Genomic DNA, 19,822 nt, shown 5'->3' with positions numbered 1-19,822 from the left:
AGACATATTAAAAGTAATAAATATTAATTAGTAGGAATTTATATCACCGACAATTTTAAATAAAAATACTGAAGATAACAAAGGCACAATACTATGCGTCACTACCGCAAGCACTGAATGAAGAGTCTAAATGAGGCAAGTTTCAAAATTTTCACGAAAGAAATTTTTTATTTATTTACTTGCAATTTTTTTTCCACAATTAAATCTATTGTATTTTCAAAATTACATAAAAGCTAAATTTGGTGAAGCTGCTTTTTGGAGAACATTTGATCGCAAATTTAATAGGAATAAAGAAGAAAACACTGTCTACGATTGAAATTTGATGCAATATTCAGCGAATCTGCTTCTAGTGGGTAACCATCAATAAGGCACGTTCCATAACTTGCCTGGCGAACAAGATAGATGGAATGGAGAAATGTTGAGCATTTTCTTTTACGCTATCGCTCCGACTCACTCAGTCATAAATGAGTACACCTGCATCGTGCCATGATACAGGTGAGAAGATAAAAGGTACCGCTCCTAGATTTGGGCCACTTGCCCATGAGATTCGTACCTAAACATAAAATAAAATAAAAAAAAACATGTTTAAAACATAAAGCAGTTGAATGATCCAGACAAACGAACAAACAAAAGAAAATGTGCTTAACAAAAAACTATATTCGAGGGCTAACTAAAAAAATATTCGAATCCGGTTTTAGAAGCTCGGTTTCGGTTTTAACAACTCAATATGAAAACCGGGTTTAACCGGTTTGCAAGCCCTAGTGTATACTATACTGGTCTTCAGCCAATATCACAATGTAATTATTTACTTATGTTTACATAGGTCACTTAGGAAAAGGCCTTTTGCCTCAGGTTCCATTATATACTAAGAATATTGTTGCATCAGGAAGAGCAGGACTAAAATATTTAACCGAAATATTTACAAATTATACAAATATTTAAAATATTTACAAAATAAACTACAGTATTTACAAATATAGAATATTCATTGATATACAAAGAACGTTACAATGGAACATCAAATGTTAGACAGTGAATCACGCGCACAAGGTTGGTGAAATTATGGAGGCAGTTGTCAATAATTAATTGCATTTATCTATACATTAAAATTTTTTTAATGTATAGATAGATAATCAGCAAATAGCTATGAAATTTATGTAGTCCAGTCCATTCTAAGTACAATAAAAACTAAATGTGAAAACAATGTTATTTTTGTTTTAATTTTTAAAAATAAAAAAGAATTAAAAGAATTTAATTGCACTTAAGTATTAGAAAATTGGAATGTGGCAACAAAATACTGTCACTTACTGACATTACAGTGTTTATTAAATTGCTGACTACAAGAAAAGTTGAGAACCATGCATACCTGGAGGTTAATATATACATTGGATTCCAGTTATTTGAACCACCGGTTAATTGTGGCAGCCGTTTATTTCAGACAAACCTTGAAGAACAGAATCTAATTGAGAAAATAGCCAGGGTTTTCTTTGCTTAATTGGGACAACATGCCGTTTAATCGGGGCAGGAGACTGCACCACACGAGATTACCCCCGATTGTCGGTGACAAACATAAGCCCATCGTAAAGTGAAATAAAAAAGGCGGCAGTTAACATGATCACTGGTTAGTAGAATTAGCCACTTTTTAGAATCAAATTTCAGAAAAACCAATTCGAATCATTAAAATGCATTACACTTTCATCGTTATCATACGTACGATTATAAGAATCAATTTTGAATGCCTTTGTAATATTTTTTAAAGTACATTTCATGAGGTCACTGGCATAAAACAACAAAAACAATTTGCAGTTTTGGTTTGTTGGGTTTTGTTAGTGCAATCTATTATAAACGGATAGTACACTCGATCTTATTGAATTTGAGATAATAATCAAAAGCTGGAATTCTGTGGGCGTTTAGATTATCATGATGAAATGTGTTTCCCCTTCACTGAAATCTTCAGTCATATAAAAAACATAAATAAATTTTCAGAATCTTCTCATCATTCCTATTTTTTAAGCTACATAAACTTGTTACTCCATATCTCACTTGTGCGTATCGCGTTAGTTGAATTTGTGCATGATATACAGGTGACTTCAAAATGTTGGAGTCACCTGTATATCATTGACATATTCTTTGTTTTTGATTGCTTTTCTTTTTTATTGCTTTAAATTTAACACCCCCCCCCCAAATGTCATGTTGCAGTATTCATTAAGACATGTACATAAGTGTAAATTTATATTGCTAACCTGTAGAAAATATACTTCTGATTTTCATGTATCATTTAATTTTGTTAATTGATAAAGTAATAAAGTGTAAATTTTTGCTTAATATATCTTTACTTTTATAGCTGTGGATAATATTCCTCCTATTTTTGCCTATTAGAATCGTCGTTTAATTGAATTAAAATACAATTCACAAATGTGATTACAATGACCACCGCTTACTATATATCCTATAGCAAACAGTATTTTCTTATGGAGAGTCCATTGTAATGTAATTTGATCGTACAGTGAACCAATTGTAAAGTGGGGTTCCACTATATTTTTAACTATTTCAGGGAAACTTTGCATAATTGGGGCAACTGCTTAATCGGGCCAAAGTGTACTAGTCCCAATGTGTCCCAAATAACTGGCCATCCACTGTGTGTGTTTTTCTGTTTAGCAAATATTTTTGATTTACCCTTGGTCATTACATTGAAAATGGTTTCCATATAACGAAGAAAATTTCCATATAACAAACTGATTTTGAGAGACCTGGGTGTGCATTCTTCACACCCAGGTCTCTCAAATCTTCACTTGTATTAAGGCTTACATGATGTTCACAATATGTTAGTAAACTTTTAAGAATTAGATCATAAAATGTTTGGTTATTTTTTGTTATACATTGGATTCTACTGTACCCCGTTTATAAAAATGTTCACATTTGTTTAAACACTAAAATATATTTTCTTTACATTTTCTTCCCACTGAAGGCTTCTACGCAAAGTTTCAAATGCTGCAAACATTTATTTGGAAGGTTTAATATTGCCCTAATTTTCATCCAACTCATCGTCGATATCGTCACTGGTTCTTTAAATATGCTTCAAAATGTTGGAGTCACTCGGATATTCAGCTACTACGACATCATTATCATTCAAAAAAAATTGTCAAGAACAATTTCACTACTGATCAAACCTCGCTTGGAACTCTTCCCATGATTGCTGAATGTCTTGTAGTAGTTCCTCCCTCTCATCGCTGTTAATTAGAGTTTTAGCAAAACCTCCTTTTGCGAAACAATTCTTAATCATTGTTTCCGTCACATCTTGACTCCACACATTCGCCAACTGCGATATGCACATCCGCAAATCTATAACAGAATCTATAGGTTGGGTTGGTTTCTATTTTCAGTATAATATTTTTCAGTATGTGGTTTCGGTAGTTTGGTTTGAAATCCTTGGCCTATTGGCTGCAGTTTAGACCAGGTATTCGGAGGGAAGAAAACAAGCTTCACTCTTGTAAGTTTCGAAATTTCCAAGTGAAGGTGGGCAGGGCAGTTGTGGACAATCAACGGATTTTTCTGTTTTATTTCATCATCTTTCTGTTGAAATTTAAAATTCACTGTTCAAAAATTTCACTTGTCATCCGAGATTTTTTGCTGAAGTTGTATCTGACTCTAACGACTTTACTCCTTTGAAACATCGGGGTTGTTTACTTTTGCTTATTACCAAAAGCTTCAGTTTTTAATTACCAGCCATATTTGCACCAATATGGCTGGTAATGAAATTCTCTCCTTACTGTTTATAATCTTTAAAAGTCAGTGTCATGTTTGGCAAACATTTAAAAAAATAGACATTTCTTAAATGCTGAGTATGTCTTTGGGCTCGTAGTCCTCCATGATTTTTTCAAAACTGTTTCTTTCCAATAGATATAGTCTTCTTTGATAGCAACCCCACTTTCATCAGAAATAACTTTTTCGATTAAGCCTTAGCGCTCTTTAAATTTATCCAGTCAACCAGAAATGGCTTGGAATGTTTTATGCCCCAGAAAAGATGTAGTAGTAGTAATTAGTGGCATGTGATGCAAGAAAGCAAGCGTGTGAGCTTATGCAGCATCAGCTGAAAAAAAAAAAAAAAAATTCATTCAACCATTCCCTCTAAATGTTTGTCCAGTTCCTCCTTAAATTTATTTAACCTATCAACTTCCACAATGACAGTTGGAAGTTTGTTCCAGCAATTAACCACCTGAAGGCTAAAGGCAAATTTCTGCACATCTATTCTACCTCTGTCTTTCCTCAATTTGAATTTATTCCCTCTTAGGTTCGTAATCTGAACAAGTGGAAGAATTCCATCAGAATTCAGCGTGCTCAACCCATTCAAGGCATACACCTCAATCAGATCACCTTGCAGGTGCCTAGTCTCCAGCCGCTGCAATTTGCAGAACTTAAGCCTCTCTTGGTAAGAGGATCCCTTCATTTCCTTCACCAATCTTGTTGCCCTTCTCTGTACACACTCATGCAAACTACATCCTTCCTAAAATGAGGCTTTCAGACCTGTACGGAGTACTCAACGTGTGGCCTGACCATTGCCTTATACAGAGGGACAATCACCTCCTTTTCCCTAATAGCAAAATTCCTGTATATCATTGACAAAAACCCATCACCTGCCCTGGCAGCCTATCTGCATTGCTCAGAAAACTTCATATCTGACTGCACAATTACTCCCAGGTCTTTTTCATTTCCTACCACCTTAAGTGTAGTACCACACAGTTGGTACATTTCTCTGGGGTTACTTCTATCCATATGCATTACTTTGAATTTGTCAATGTTAAACTTCAGTTGCCACTTTTCAGCCCATCTTCCCAAATTATCTAGATCCTGTTGCAGTAGCACACTGCCATTACTGTCATTAACAACCCTGCCAACCTTTGTATCATCTCCAAACTTCGACACTAAGCCTGATATACCTTCATCAGTTTCATTGATAAATATACAAAACAACAGTGGACCCAACACCGAACCCTGTAGGACTCCACTAAAAACATTAGTCTATGAAGAGCAGCACCCATTGATTACTACCCTCTGTCTTCTCCCACTCAATCCCCCTTTTATCCATTGTAGCAACTTACCTTTAATACCATTCTGTGCCAATTTGTACAGTAGTCTTCCATGCGCAAAAGTGTCAAAATCTTTCCTGAAAACCAAAGTATATGATATCAAAATTATTTTTTGCATTCAGTTCCATTGTAACCACATCATAATATCCAATCAAATTTGTCAGACAAGGCTTTCCCTTAACAAACCCATGCTGTGTCTGAATTATTGCTGAAGTTTTGTCTAGTTGAACCTGCAATGAATCTTTAACCAGTGACTGCATTATTTTACCCAGAACAGAAGTTAAACTAACTGGTCTGTAATTACTCTTGTCACCCTTCGATTCCCCTTTGTGAATTGGGGATACATTTGCACATCTCCAGTCCGTGGTGTCTTCCCCTGAGTCCAAGGATGCTCTCATAATTATGGCTAAGGGTTTGCTTACTTCCTTTGCCACCTTCTTTAATATAACTGGATAGATCCCATCCACCCCAGGTGCCTTGGTTATGTTTAACTTCAACATAATGTTTTACAAAATTATGTTTTGTAAAACATAACTTCAACATTATGCTTTACAAAATCATTAAGCACCCTGCTACAATTTGATTACCTTCTGGCATTTTTAATCCTTAATTCCACATGTGTGAATGTACTCATTCAGTTTGTTTGCTATCTGTGCAGGATCATCAACATTCGAACCATCAATATCAAGTGGACCAATCTGATTCATTGCCTTTCTTTTAGAGTTTATATAAGTAAAGAAATTCTTGCTGTTTTTCTTAGCATCCTTTTCCATAGATTTCTTGTAATCTACCTTCGCCTGCCTAACCTCCTCTGTGACTTGATTACAGACTAGCTTATATCTGCTAAGGCTTCTGTGTCGCCTGATAATTTAAATGTATCCCATGCATTTTCTTCTCTGCCACGAGTCTCATTAGTTCATTTGACAACTATTTAGGCTAAAAGAATATTTCTTAATGTGTACTCCATAACCTTTTCTTTTATTAATGGACCTGATATTGGCATATTTTGGTCTTGAATAAAGAAGATCCACCTTAAAAACTGCTTTTTTTTTTTTTTTATGATAACCCCAAACACGAAAGGTATCAAAACCTATAGTACTTAGTACCGTGCATGGGTTGAAGGAGAAATATGGGGGGGAGGGGGATACCGGAAACTTTGCTCTAGAGACTAAACATGGGTTTCACCACTTCAAGCCTCCAATAAGCAAAGTGGTGGTATTTCACCGGTCGATGAAAGTCATCTACCACCTGTTTCATCTACATCTCCACAAAGGCATAATTTTGCATGCTTCCGACTGGGTCCAGTTTCCTCAAACAGTTTAAAAATTGAAACACAGATTTTCAGAATGATCAACACACTCCTGGTAGGAATACCAAATTTTAAAGCAATTTCTTTTTTTTTTTATGCCCCCATGTACACTATTAAGCACTTACACTTTTTCACACTACACTCAAGGATTTCCAGTTAGACACTGTAAGGTCACTTACAGAGCAGCTAAACCAAAACCGTTGTTGGGACCACTTGTACCTACCATGTAAACAGAGACTGGTGAAATTTAGTGAAAGTGTGGATGACTTATTTCTTCGAAACAACAGGTGAATTTTGGGGATAAAGGAAAATCACACTCTCCTAATTCTCTAATAGGATGCTTACGGTGACTTGATTACAGACTAGCTTATATCTGCTAAGGCTTCTGTGTCGCCTGATAATTTAAATGTATCCCATGCATTTTCTTCTCTGCCACGAGTCTCATTAGTTCATTTGACAACCATTTAGGCTAAAAGAATATTTCTTAATGTGTACTCCATAACCTTTTCTTTTATTAATGGACCTGATATTGGCATATTTTGGTCTTGAATAAAGAAGATCCACCTTAAAAACTGCTTTTTTTTTTTTTTTATGATAACCCCAAACACGAAAGGTATCAAAACCTATAGTACTTAGTACCGTGCATGGGTTGAAGGAGAAATATGGGGGGGAGGGGGATACCGGAAACTTTGCTCTAGAGACTAAACATGGGTTTCACCACTTCAAGCCTCCAATAAGCAAAGTGGTGGTATTTCACCGGTCGATGAAAGTCATCTACCACCTGTTTCATCTACATCTCCACAAAGGCATAATTTTGCATGCTTCCGACTGGGTCCAGTTTCCTCAAACAGTTTAAAAATTGAAACACAGATTTTCAGAATGATCAACACACTCCTGGTAGGAATACCAAATTTTAAAGCAATTTCTTTTTTTTTTTTATGCCCCCATGTACACTATTAAGCACTTACACTTTTTCACACTACACTCAAGGATTTCCAGTTAGACACTGTAAGGTCACTTACAGAGCAGCTAAACCAAAACCGTTGTTGGGACCACTTGTACCTACCATGTAAACAGAGACTGGTGAAATTTAGTGAAAGTGTGGATGACTTATTTCTTCGAAACAACAGGTGAATTTTGGGGATAAAGGAAAATCACACTCTCCTAATTCTCTAATAGGATGCTTACGGTAGAAAACAGGTTGACCAGAGCCAATGTCCATGTTGAGACTGTCTTAATGTTTGCCAATGTCTGTGGACACGTAGATAGCAGTTGACTAGCAAGACTTCTCGGTACAGTAGTGTATAGGTTGTATAGGTTTTAGTTCTTCTTTTTAGCTATTGCTGACCCAATGCTGGGCAAAGGCTTCTCCCAAAACCTTCCATCTTTTTCTACGGTTGGCCCTAGAAATGAACAATTTTTTGTAATTGGCTGGTTTCCTCAGGGCTTTACTGCCACCATTAATTGTAGAATGGTTTAGCTCTTAATTCGTGGAATTAATCCCTTTAGCTCTTTAAAGCTGAAGGGATTAATTATTAATCCTTTTAGCTCTTAATTCGTGCCTTCTGTAGCATCAGCTTTGTTGCTTAAAGGCCAGAGGTGCAAGCAATGCATACCCAGGTGTCTCAAAATCATTTTGTTATATGGAAATTTTCTTTGTTATACGGAAATTTTCAATGTAATGACCAAGGGGAAATCAAAAAGTTCACTACATAGAAAAATTTGCTTTATGGAAGTTCATTAAAGAGAGGTTCGACTGTATATGATACTGTTTTTAGCAAGGTAATATATATAGCATTCAGGGAATCGTCAAAATATTTATATGAAAATGACAGTGGTAACTTTTTAAAACTTTCTGAAACAATTGCTAAATTTTATTCAGTTATGGCAGAACATATTTTCTGTATTCAGAAATCTGAATCAGAAAATGTGCATTATCTGGGTGATCAAATACAAAATGAAATTATTGAAATATTTTCACAAAATATTACAGATAAAATACTAGAAATGAGTAGAGAAGCTAGTCATTTCTAGTATTTTGCTATGATTTTATCACTGAAGACGAAAATAAAAATTCTAAATTTTAATCCAAGTAATCATGCTAAATCAATAGTCTTAAATATAACATAAGTTTCTCTATTCAATTATAATTTGGCATGAAATTTTAAATAAAATTAATCCGATAAGTAAAATTCTCCAAAAGAAAAAAAAAAAAAAGGATTCTGATGTCTATGAAGCTCTTGCATGTCTACGAAATATCACGGAATATTTTAAAGAAAATAGAACAGAGGAAGCAGTCCAAAAAATTCTTTATTCAGCTAATAATATGGCTTCTATCATTGGCATTGAAGCTTCATTTCCAGAAGCAAGCACTGTAAGGAAAAGATTGAAAAATGTCATTTCGATTTCATAATCGAAGTAGAGATGAAGCTATTCAGGATCTGCAACAAAATTTCAAAATTAAATTTTTTCTTTCAAATTATGTACACAACAATTTTCTCATTAACTTGAAAGGTTTACAAATATGAAAGAACATGTAGAAATATTTAAAATATTTTGTAATATTTCTGAATTTTAAAATGTTCAGATGACGATTTATTAAATCATTGTAAATATTTACATATTAAGTTAAGTGACATGATTGTAATGAGTCCGAAATGGATGGTTTAGCATTATATGAAGAACTTCAATTTTATATTAAAGACATGTATATATTAAGTGCAATAGCATCATTAATACACAGCCATTTCTGAATAAACAGAATGTTTATAAGGCGGTATCGTTTTAAGTTATATCTCATATTGTGAATACCTTCACAACGAGTTGTCATGATATTGCACTACTTCGAATAGGTAACGCTTCACCTACGGAGAAGACTAATGTTACTTATCTCAGATAGGTACCACCACCCAGATGGCACTGTTACAGGGCTATTTGGCCCTTCTTTGGTACCTATCTGAGAATAAGTAACATTAGTCTTCTTCGTAGGTGAAGCGTTACCTATTCGAAGTAGTACAATATCATGACAACTCGTTGTGAAGGTATTCACAATATGAGATATAACTTAAAATGATACCGCCTTATAAACATTCTGTTTATTCAGAAATGGCTGTGTATTAAGGATGCTATTGCACTTAATATATATACGTAGTCTAAGTTTGCTCGCAGCTTAGCCCTAAATGCATCTTAGTCTTATATTAAAGACAATATTGCTCAATTTCAAGTTTACAATATATTTTTAAAAACGATTTTACAGATACTTTTCCAAAAGTAGCAGCTGCATTAAGAATTTTTCTAACTCTACCCGTTTCAGGTGAATGGATTTTTCAAAATTAATCAAAAATCATTTACAATTGAATTTGGCAATAATTTCAATAGAAAATGATCCTTCGGAGCAATAAACATAAATGAAATAATTAATAAATTTGCATCTCTTAAAGCAAGGAAACATAAATTTATATTTTTTATGAAAACCCCAAACACGAAAGGTATCAAAACCTATAGTTAGTACCGTGCATGGGTTGAAGAAGTATGGGGGGAGGGGGATGCCGGAAAATTTGCTCTAGAGACTAAACATGGGTTTCACCACTTCAAGCCTCCAATAAGCAAAGTGGTGGTATTTATATAATTTTCCTTTTATTATATTATTGTACGAATACTGTGATTTAGAATTTAAACTTTATTTCCAGAACTTACAGAATGATTTTGTTATTTTTGTTTGTTATATCATTATATTATATGTGAGATATGTTGTGGTATGCCTTATTTTATTTTTTAATCCAAATATTTTGGGGAGGCAAATTCGATTTCTCTTACATAGGGTCTCAGCGGCCCCGGCTCAGATTAATAACCTGAGGGGGCATAGATTCAAATTGAGGAAAGACAGCTGTAGAATACATGTGCAGAAGTTTTCCTTCTTCCATTGACTGAAAATCCTATCCATAGTTTTGCCAATGATAGCACCTTGCATTCCACTTTCCAGTTTCAGAAACCTTGCCCTGCTCAATCAGCTTCAACTTCTCAAATATCCGCTACCAATTCCTTAAATGCCAATCTTCAGGTAATTCTCCAGTGGGGCAAAGACAACTTAGTTGATTTCAATCCTTCCGAAACTCAGTTTTGTCTTATATCTTGCAAAAAGGATTCTTCTGCTCCTATGCTTATCTTTGGTGACACTCCGATTTCTAGGCAAGTTGATATATCTCTTTTGGGAATTACCCTGACTTTTAATCTCTCTCTCTCTTGGCCCAAACACATTACAAATATTGCTTCCTCTGCATCTAAAAAACTTGGTTTTCCCTTTCACTCTCGGCGTTACTTTTCTTCAAAACAGCTGTTCACTCTGTACAAATCTCAAATCCATCCTACCATGGAAGGCACCTCCGTAGTCAGGTGGGAAGGAGCAGCAGTGCGTAGCACACGCTTCTTGATTAGACCGTGGTTTGAGCCCGTCACCACCAAATACGGAGGATGCGGAAAGGTCAGGGAATGACCACCGCATATCCCGGAGCAATATGGCCTTAGTTGCTAATGCTCCTAAAAAAAAACCAAACCAACCAGCCTACCATGGAATATTGTTCGTCCATGGTGCCTCCAAAACCTCTCTCAGCCTTCTAGATTCCATTCAGAAGAGGGCAGTTAGGTTAATTAATGACACATATCTAACAGAGTCTCTCCACTCGCTGTCTCATAGATGTACTGTTTCTACTGCATGTCTTTTCTGTAGATATAATTCCATAGACACTGCTCTTCTGAATTGGCTTCTATAATTCCCGCTCTCTCTTTCAAAACAGTCTGAACACGTGCCACTACCAGAGAACATCCATTTACTGTCCAACTTCAAACTCACAGAACCAACTTTTCATCTTCATCGTTTATTTATTCAAATGCCGTTTTCTGGAATAACCTTCCTTCACATGTGTTTCTTGAAAATTACAGTCTATAGAGGTTCAAGTGTAATGTCTCTCATCTTCTCCACCTCCAACCCAAGAACAGTACCAGGTACTATAGGTTGTAATACCTCTTGTGTTTGGGATTTTCATAAAAAAAAAAAAAAAAAAACAAAACAACCTTTGTAAGGTTAAGCTTGATTACACTATTTTTGATCTTTTCAATCCTTTGTCATTAAGCCTGGTATTATACTATTTTCTAACAAATGGTATTGGTTACCACAAGGTTAATCTTTCATTTATTAAAAAATGATGCTCTGCTCTGACATTGAATTATAATTTAGGGACTAAAAAAAAATCTCAAGTTGAAAAAAAAATTGAGGAGGAAGAGAGAGAGAGAGAGAGAGAGAGAGAGAGAGAGAGAGAGAGAGAGAGAGAGAGAGAGAGAGAGAACCAGCAAAACGTTTGCATACAGAAAGAGTAACAGACATAACACAAAATAATTGTCTGAAATGAAGCATGTTTCTCTTGTATTTTGAATTAAATTGCAAATGAACTTTTTGGCACTATTTGTTTAAAATAATGCATTAACAGGATCGTAGCCCATTGTGAAAGCAAAGTTTTTTTTTTTTTTTTTTTTTTTTTGTTGTTAAATGACAAGACCATTATTTTAACTATGCATTTTAAATCCTGCTGGCAGCAAGCAGACATGAAAGGACCAATCAAGGCCTCCTTACTTCATATAATTTCAGTAAGGGCAAATTGCAGTTTATAATTGCTTTTTATAATTTTGAAAAGCTTAAAAAATTGGGGGTTAAATTTCAGTTGTTTCCCAAAACAATAAAAGTAGAGTAACACAAAAAACAGGCTCAACTTTCATACAAATAAAACACTGATTATATGTATACTGTAGGTATTGTATTCAAACATATGCATGTTGTCCAAATATTTATTTAAAAATTTTTAATGTTTCAGATGCTGATTTAGTAGCAAATAAAGAGTCAGTTGAAAGTAATGATGGAGTCGGTAAGAGATGAAACTTTGTTTTATAATTGAATTTTTTTATGTTTTGCTATTTAGTGATTATAATTAACAAAGCTGTTTTATTATTAATCTCTTATAAATGTGAGCAACTGCACCAAAAAATTAGCTTAAGAAAGCATAATAATTGTAGTTGTTATTCTGTGAATCATACTGCTTTTTAAGGAGCATTTTATTTGCACTGGGCCATTGTAATTTAACTTGATTGTGTTTTTCTTGGAATTGTAACTGCTTATCTAATGATCGCTTTATAACTTTAGTTTTATGCTTGGTTTCCACCCGAAATATCAAAGATATAAAATTATGTCTGGTCATTTGTAAATCTGGTTTTGTCACAAGGCTATGGAGAAGTTCTGAAGAATGGTATCCTATTTAAACAAAAAAAAAAAAAAAAAAAAAAAAGTCACTGCATTTCTCTCCCCCCCCCCCCCCCAATTAGTTTACTTTGCACCTGGCACACCACTTAATATTTCATGGAAAATCCAGAATTTGCAATATAACTTGTAATAAAATCAGTAAAATCTGCAAATTAAGCATTAACTGTTGGTCCCTGGTGCCAAACAATTGTGATTGAGATTCTTGTGTATTTCACTGCACTTTCCTACAGGCCCCGTGTGCCAAGCGTTATAGCGATCAAGTAATTCTCTGGGTGATTTCTAGATTGTTTTTCTTAAAGCTACAGTTTTATTCATTTGTAAAAGTTTTCTTAAGTCCCCATTAGTTAATTTTAAACTTAGTATTACGAATAACTAAGTTACAGAAAGGAAACCCACCTTTCTTTTTTCTATTAAACTAATTTACTCACTTTTACACTGCTTGGTCACTATCTGTCCGGCACTGCTCCTGCCTCTCCTTGGGGGCGCCTCCGTAGCCAGGTGGGAAGGAGCAGCAGTGCGTAGTACGCGCTCCTTGATTAGACCGGGGTTCGAGCCCGTCACCACCAAATACGGAGAATGTGGAAAGGTCAGGGAATGACCACCGCATATTTCCGGAGCAATATGGCCTTAGTTGCTAATGCTCCTAAAAACCAAATAACAAACAAACAAACAAACAAACAAGCCTCTCCTTGGTGGGGCCAGTAATCTGGGAGAAGAAATCCACTCTCCCAGGGCTGAAAGGAGCAAAGATGAAAACAGTATATTTCCACCTTTAGAGCCATCAAGATCAAGACTAGCAAATGACACTGAAAATGACTATTCTCAGCCCAAGAGGTTGAAAACAACCCCCTTGAGGAAATACCAGTATTTCTCATACTGCACTCTCTATCAGAGCAGCCACTCAGTAAGATGTCTACGTTCCTTATCCAGAAACACTTGGAAAGTGCTTCTGGATAAAAAACCTTCCCCCCCCCTTTTGGAGAATACCAGCATTTCTCATACTGCACTCTCTATCAGAGCAGCCACTCAGTAAGCTGTCTCCGTTCCTTATCCAGAAACACTTGGAAAGTGCTTCTGGATAAGGACCCCCCCCCTTTGGGGATCGACTAAATTAGATAGACTACTAATTGAAACCTTTCTAGATAAGCAAAACCTTACTGTTCTTAATAGTGGTGCATCCACTCACATACAATTACCAACTGGACAAACTTCTGCAATCGATATGCTTCCTGATTCTGTTTCCATTCATGGAATGGTCTGCTATGGATGATCCCATGGGAAGTGACCATTTTCCAATCGTTTGTGATTTGCTCACTACACAACCACCATTAGCCCAACCCTGGGAAATGGAAATTCTCTCAAGCCAACTGGGTCAAATTTATCAGCTGTCAGCCTGGATAAGAAAATATACGAACACAGCCAATAGATGAAGCCACAGAGTACATCACTTGACACCTACTATCTGCAGCTAAATGTTCAATTCCATTGTCAGATCCCCAGTCCCGATGGCACCATAACTGTTGGTGGAACGAAGAATGCACAAAAGCAAAGAAGTCAAAAAAATAAAGCATGGAATTCATTTCGTAGATCCCCAATCACAGTATAAGAAGCTAAGGGCAGAATCATATCTCACACAATGACAGGCCAAGAAGAATTCCTGGATTCTGTTTGCTTCTACCATAAACAAAAACAGTAACTCCAGGTTATTATGGAATAAAAATAGGCAGATTTCTGGTAAGGTTTCCAACCATTCCTTCACCAATTCTGTCATGGAATGGGCAAGAACTCTCTGCTCCTGAGGTCATTGCAAATGCCTTGGGTACAACCTTTGTCCAAGTTTCAGCAACATCAACTTCCAATCTCTAAATTTCCAAAAAATTTAGACCAAAATTGAACAGCAATCCATCAATTTTCGAACCTCTGTACTCCTTCCATATAACCAGCCTCTTCAATATTCTGGACTTCTAGATGCTATCAAAACAACATGCAACAGTACTGCTGGGCCGGACGGAATATATTATATCATGTTACAACATCTTGAAGAAAAAAAATTTACAAATACTGCTGGTCTTCTATAACTGAATCTTTCTGGAAAATCTTTACTCCACCTCTTGGCACCATGCCATAGTTCTGGCCTTTTTGAAACCTGGAAAAGATCATACCAGTCTGTACAGTTATAGACCAATTTCCTTCTCCAGTTGTCTCGGTAAGTTGCTTGAAAAAATAATCCGTAATTGACTTGTTTGGATCACAGAAATGCAACATCTACTGAGTAATAATCAGCATGGCTTTTGCCAGAACAGGTCCTCCTTAGATCTCATGATCAAAGCTGAGTCTGCAATTTGTAATGCCTTTGTAAAAAAAAAATGAACATCTTGTTATGGTTTCCATAGACATAGAGAAGGCATTTGATACAACCTGGTGTCGTGGCATTCTCAGTGACCTTCATGAGGCAACCTGCCTATATTCATTAGGAACTTCTTTCAGAATCGTTCATTCCCAGTTTGATATCACAACTCACTTTCTATGACCTTTTTAAAGGAAGGAGGAGTACCACAAGGGTCTGTACTGAGTGCAATCCTTTTTGCCCTTAGAATCGATTCCATCACAAAAGAACTTTCAAATACCGTTCAGACCTACCTTTACACTAACAATCTTTCTATTTCTTGCCATTCTCAGAACATGAGATCCATTGAATGACAATTGCAGTATTCCTGAATAAAGTCCAAAGGTGGGCAGTGTGCAATGGCTATTATCTGTCACAGCAGAAAACTGTTGCAATCAATGTAAATTACATACAGATCCTGAACTTCAGATGTCAAATTTTACCATTCCAGTGACTAACAACATCAGATTCTTGGGATTAATCCTTGACAGGAAGTTAAATTTCTTTGATCACATTAAATTTGTGCATACTCTCAAAAAGCTGAATATACTAAAAGCTTTATCTGCCCTGTCTTGGGGAGCAGACCGTACATCTTTGCTGCTCTTATATAGAGCATCGATCAGATCCTGTTTGGATTATGGTGCTCCAATATATGATTCTGCCCAAAAGAGTATACTATGCTGGCTGGATCCTATAGCATAGTGCATTACAAATTGCCCTTGTTGCTTTCAGGATATCCCCAACCCATAGTTTATATATTGAAGCTCATGAACCCCCCTCTTTGCCTCCGCAGGAAAACACTGCTCCTTAAGTATGCAGCCCGAATACAAAGTTGCTGTCAGCATCCTGTTGAGCCATACATCTTTAATACACCACTACAAAATCTCTATAGAAATAAACCTAGTAAAATAAGACCAGCAAGCTTATGACTTATTGAATTTACACAGAGTTGGAATGTTCCTATTTTCAACAGGCAATAAGTAATGAATTACTCTCAACCATTTTGGACACTTCCTCCTCAATTAACCTGTGATATTTATCTACATAAATGTGGAAAGAATCGTCCACCGAGACTCAATGTGAAACAACTCCATGCAAGCCATATTCAAAAATATGTTGGTTTTTTGGCAATATACACTGATGTCTCGAAATCACACTTAGCCATTGGAGCGGCGGCAGTTTTTCCTTCTACTATCATTTCAGCTGCCCTTCCAACTGAGTATAGCAGCTTCTCAGCAGAATTCTATGCAATAAAATTAGCTTTAGAAAACCTCAATCTCTACCCATCTGTAAAATTCATAGTATACACAGACTCTCTCAACTCAATTACAGCAATGCAAAATTCTTCCTACAAGGTTCACCCTGAGTTAAATCAAATCAGAAGTCTCCTATTTCAAATTGAAGAGCATCATCAATCAATGACCTTTTGCTGGATTCCTGACATTCGCGGATAAAGGAAATGAACTCACTGACAAAACTGCCAAAAATCCAACTTTCGATTTAATCTCCGCCCCAGTCCCACCCTCTGACTCCCACCATAATGACATCATACGAACAGCATGTCTCGCACAGTGGAAAGAGCTATGGCACACCCAAAACCAATAATAAACTCTACCAATTAAAAAAGGAACCAAAGCTTTGGCACTCTAGTGCCAAAACAGTGCAAAGAGAAGAAGTGGTACTTGCACAGGCACAAATGAGCACACACATATCTGACTCACCTCCATCTACTCGCAGGAGAGGATCCTCCACAGTGCCCACATTGTTCAGCACATTTAACAGTGAAACATATCCTGATTAAATGTTTGCACTATCAACATGACAGAACATCCATCCTGTTTTTCTTGACAAATCTACGAGGACCGATGACATTATGGCATGTTATTGGCGAGGATGCAAACATCAATGAATTTTTATCTTTTCTAAAAAACAATTGGACTATATCATAAATTCTAAAAGATCTTGGTAATAAAAATGAAGGGGTTACATCTGAACTTTGTTTTTAGTCTTTTCCTATGAATAGGTGCACTATAGCCTCGGTTGCATATGCACCCTTAAACCCCCATCTCACACACACACACACACACACACACACACACACACACACACACACACACACACACACACACACACACACACACACACACACACACACACACAAGTGAATTACGGCGCCTCCGTAGCCAGGTGGGAAGGAGCAGCAGTGCATAGCACACGCTTCTTGATTAGACCGGGGTTCGAGCCCGTCACCACCAAATACGGAGAATGCGGAAAGGTCAGGGAATAACCACCGCATATCCCGGAGCAATATGGCCTTAGTTGCTAATGCTCCTAAAAACCAAATAACAAACAAACAAGTGAATTACAGTTCTTTTACGTTCCTGTCTTTAAGAAATCTATTTATTTATTTAATAATACTCGTACAGAGCAAGAAAGGAAAGCTGTCTTTCTTTATTTCTCATAGTTTTAGTACTCACAACTACTACTTTTCACTTGGTCACACCAGGCACTTCTCTGTGGTAGGGCCAGAAACTTTGCAGAAAAGTTAATCTGCCAAGGGCTGAAAGAAGCAAATATGGACAATACCAATGCTGGCTCTTACGGAATCAATGTCCCATTACATCTAAGAGCAGGAAGATCACAACCCTTCATATTCTAAAAGACAAGATGGATACAGATTAGAATATCTGGCCTCACTTCCTTATAATATATTCATTGACTGACCAGCCAGTCAGTAAGCTCTCTCCTTTTCTGATCCAGAACTGTTTAGAAAATGCTGCTGACCAATAGAAAATGGTTCACTCACTAAAATCAGGTGACCTCTTGTTGAAACAATACAACACAAGCACTCTGATCAATTGCTTAAATTGAAAATACTTGGAGGAACTCCCATACAAATTTCCACTCATGCCACCTTAAACTACTCAAAAGGAGTTATAATGGAATGGGACCTTCTATATTTATCTGAAAGAAATTAAACAGGAACTTTCAGATCAAAAAGTTATTCAGGTCAAGAGAATTCTAATTCGTTACTTCCAGAAACATCATACTAACGTTCAACTTGTCAAATCCACCAACTTTTGTAAAGACCAGATATTTGAACTGTCATGTCCAAATATCAGAAATTTGGATATTCACAGGTAGTATGTTGAGCGACTGCAGTATGTGCTTTGGTTCATATCTAAAGTTTATATCCCTACTGAATGTTCTGCACAGTCTTTAGAGTGTCCAAACTGTAGAGGCAATCACTCCAGTTATTCCAAAGACTGTGAAACATGGAAAAGAGAAAAAATGATTTAGAAGCACAAAATTTAGCATAAAATTACCTATCTTGAAACAAAGAAACAAATATCACGAATTATAGTAATGCATGTATGCGGAAACTGTCCAACAACACAAACAGATAATTTCGGTTCAAAACTAATGTTACAGTTCCTCCCAACATCTGTATAGCTGATTGGTTCGCTCAATCTTAGCTCCACCACTAAAGTCATTCTCAATGCCAACTTCCAGTCAAGCCATCAACACACCAGTTAAATTCCTCCAGACACTTCTTCCACCTTGCAGCCCACCACAAATGTTAAAGATATAGACAGAAAAGATATACCCTCTGTCCTTGATCACATGGATACATATGAAAAAGAAGTCTCAGAGGAACTGATCTCAGAAATATATGCTGAGGAAGAGATCGATGTTCGTCCATCTTTCTCAAAAAAGAGAAAAAAAAAACCTAAGCGATACAAATGGATCGCTATTTGCAAAAGAAGACATATATAAATACAAAACCAATATAATGCATACAATAATACAGGGAATTGTTGAGGTTTCCACAGTAACATCAATGATTTGTTACTGGATTGCTAAATATCATCTGGTAGGTGTCTGCCTTCAAGAAACTAACCTAACTTCACAAGTAAACATAGCAATGAACTGTTATGGTGCCTCTTGTCTATAATTTTCTTCCAATGGAGTACATGGTGGAGTAGCTATTTTAATCAACTCCAGAATTCTGTGGAAATGCTTCCAATTGCAAACATCTTTTGGTGCAGTTGCAGTATTAGTTTCAGTCCAGTTTACATTCTCACTGGTCTTACTTTACCTTCCCTCAAATCAAGAGTATGGCATGTAGATCTTGAAGCATTAGTAACTCATCTACCACCCTAGTCTGTATCTCATGGGAGATATAAATGGATACCATCCCTTGTGGGGGGGGGGGTCTCACCACCAAGATAAACATGGAAAATTGTTTGAAAAATTATTGGAATAGCAAAATCTCTCTCACTCCTTAGCAATGGAGTACATCCATTTACCCACAGGGATAGCCTCTGCCATTGACATTTCCATATGTTCACAAATCCTATACTCACTTATTGAATGGACAATCTTGAATAATTCACTTAATAGAAACCATCTTCCTGTGGTCTGCAAAATACGAGGGGTAATCATTTAATTTGCAGACTGGTGCAAGATTTTGTTTACCGCATGAACCTTCCATAACAGCCACTAGAGGCATTCTTTCTGATTGCTACTGAGCAGATTGTGTGTATGCGTGCCAGTACTTGTTGATCTAGTGTTGTGTGAAGAGAGTTTATTTTTAATATGATATACTAACGATCGTTTGGAAGCAAGTATCTTGTCGGACATACAGATTGAACAGTGATTTGTGATTCGTTATTGTGTCAGATAGTGCTAAATGCATCAGAAACAGTTAAAGAGATGAATGAAGCTTATGG

At 36.3% G+C, this 19,822-nt stretch overlaps 1 protein-coding gene across 6 annotated transcripts in view; it reads left to right on the top strand.

Moving 5' to 3' along the window:
* sds22 (protein phosphatase 1 regulatory subunit sds22) overlaps window positions 1-19,822 on the top strand; it is a 289,557-nt gene that overhangs the window by 17,918 nt on the left and 251,817 nt on the right. For all 6 annotated transcript variants that reach the window (XM_090383791.1, XM_090383788.1, XM_090383790.1 and 3 more), the window contains exon 3: window positions 12,261-12,311. In XM_090383791.1, coding sequence (XP_090239917.1) covers window positions 12,261-12,311 — 51 coding nt within the window. The remainder of the gene's footprint in view (window positions 1-12,260; window positions 12,312-19,822) is intronic.

Source organism: Mastigoproctus giganteus, chromosome 10 (assembly GCF_048544385.1).
Source record: "Mastigoproctus giganteus isolate SK-2022 chromosome 10, ASM4854438v1, whole genome shotgun sequence".
NCBI classification, from domain to species: Eukaryota; Metazoa; Arthropoda; class Arachnida; order Uropygi; family Thelyphonidae; genus Mastigoproctus; species Mastigoproctus giganteus.
Note: the sequence above shows the minus strand (reverse complement) of the source record. Positions and strands in the feature narration are given on the sequence as shown.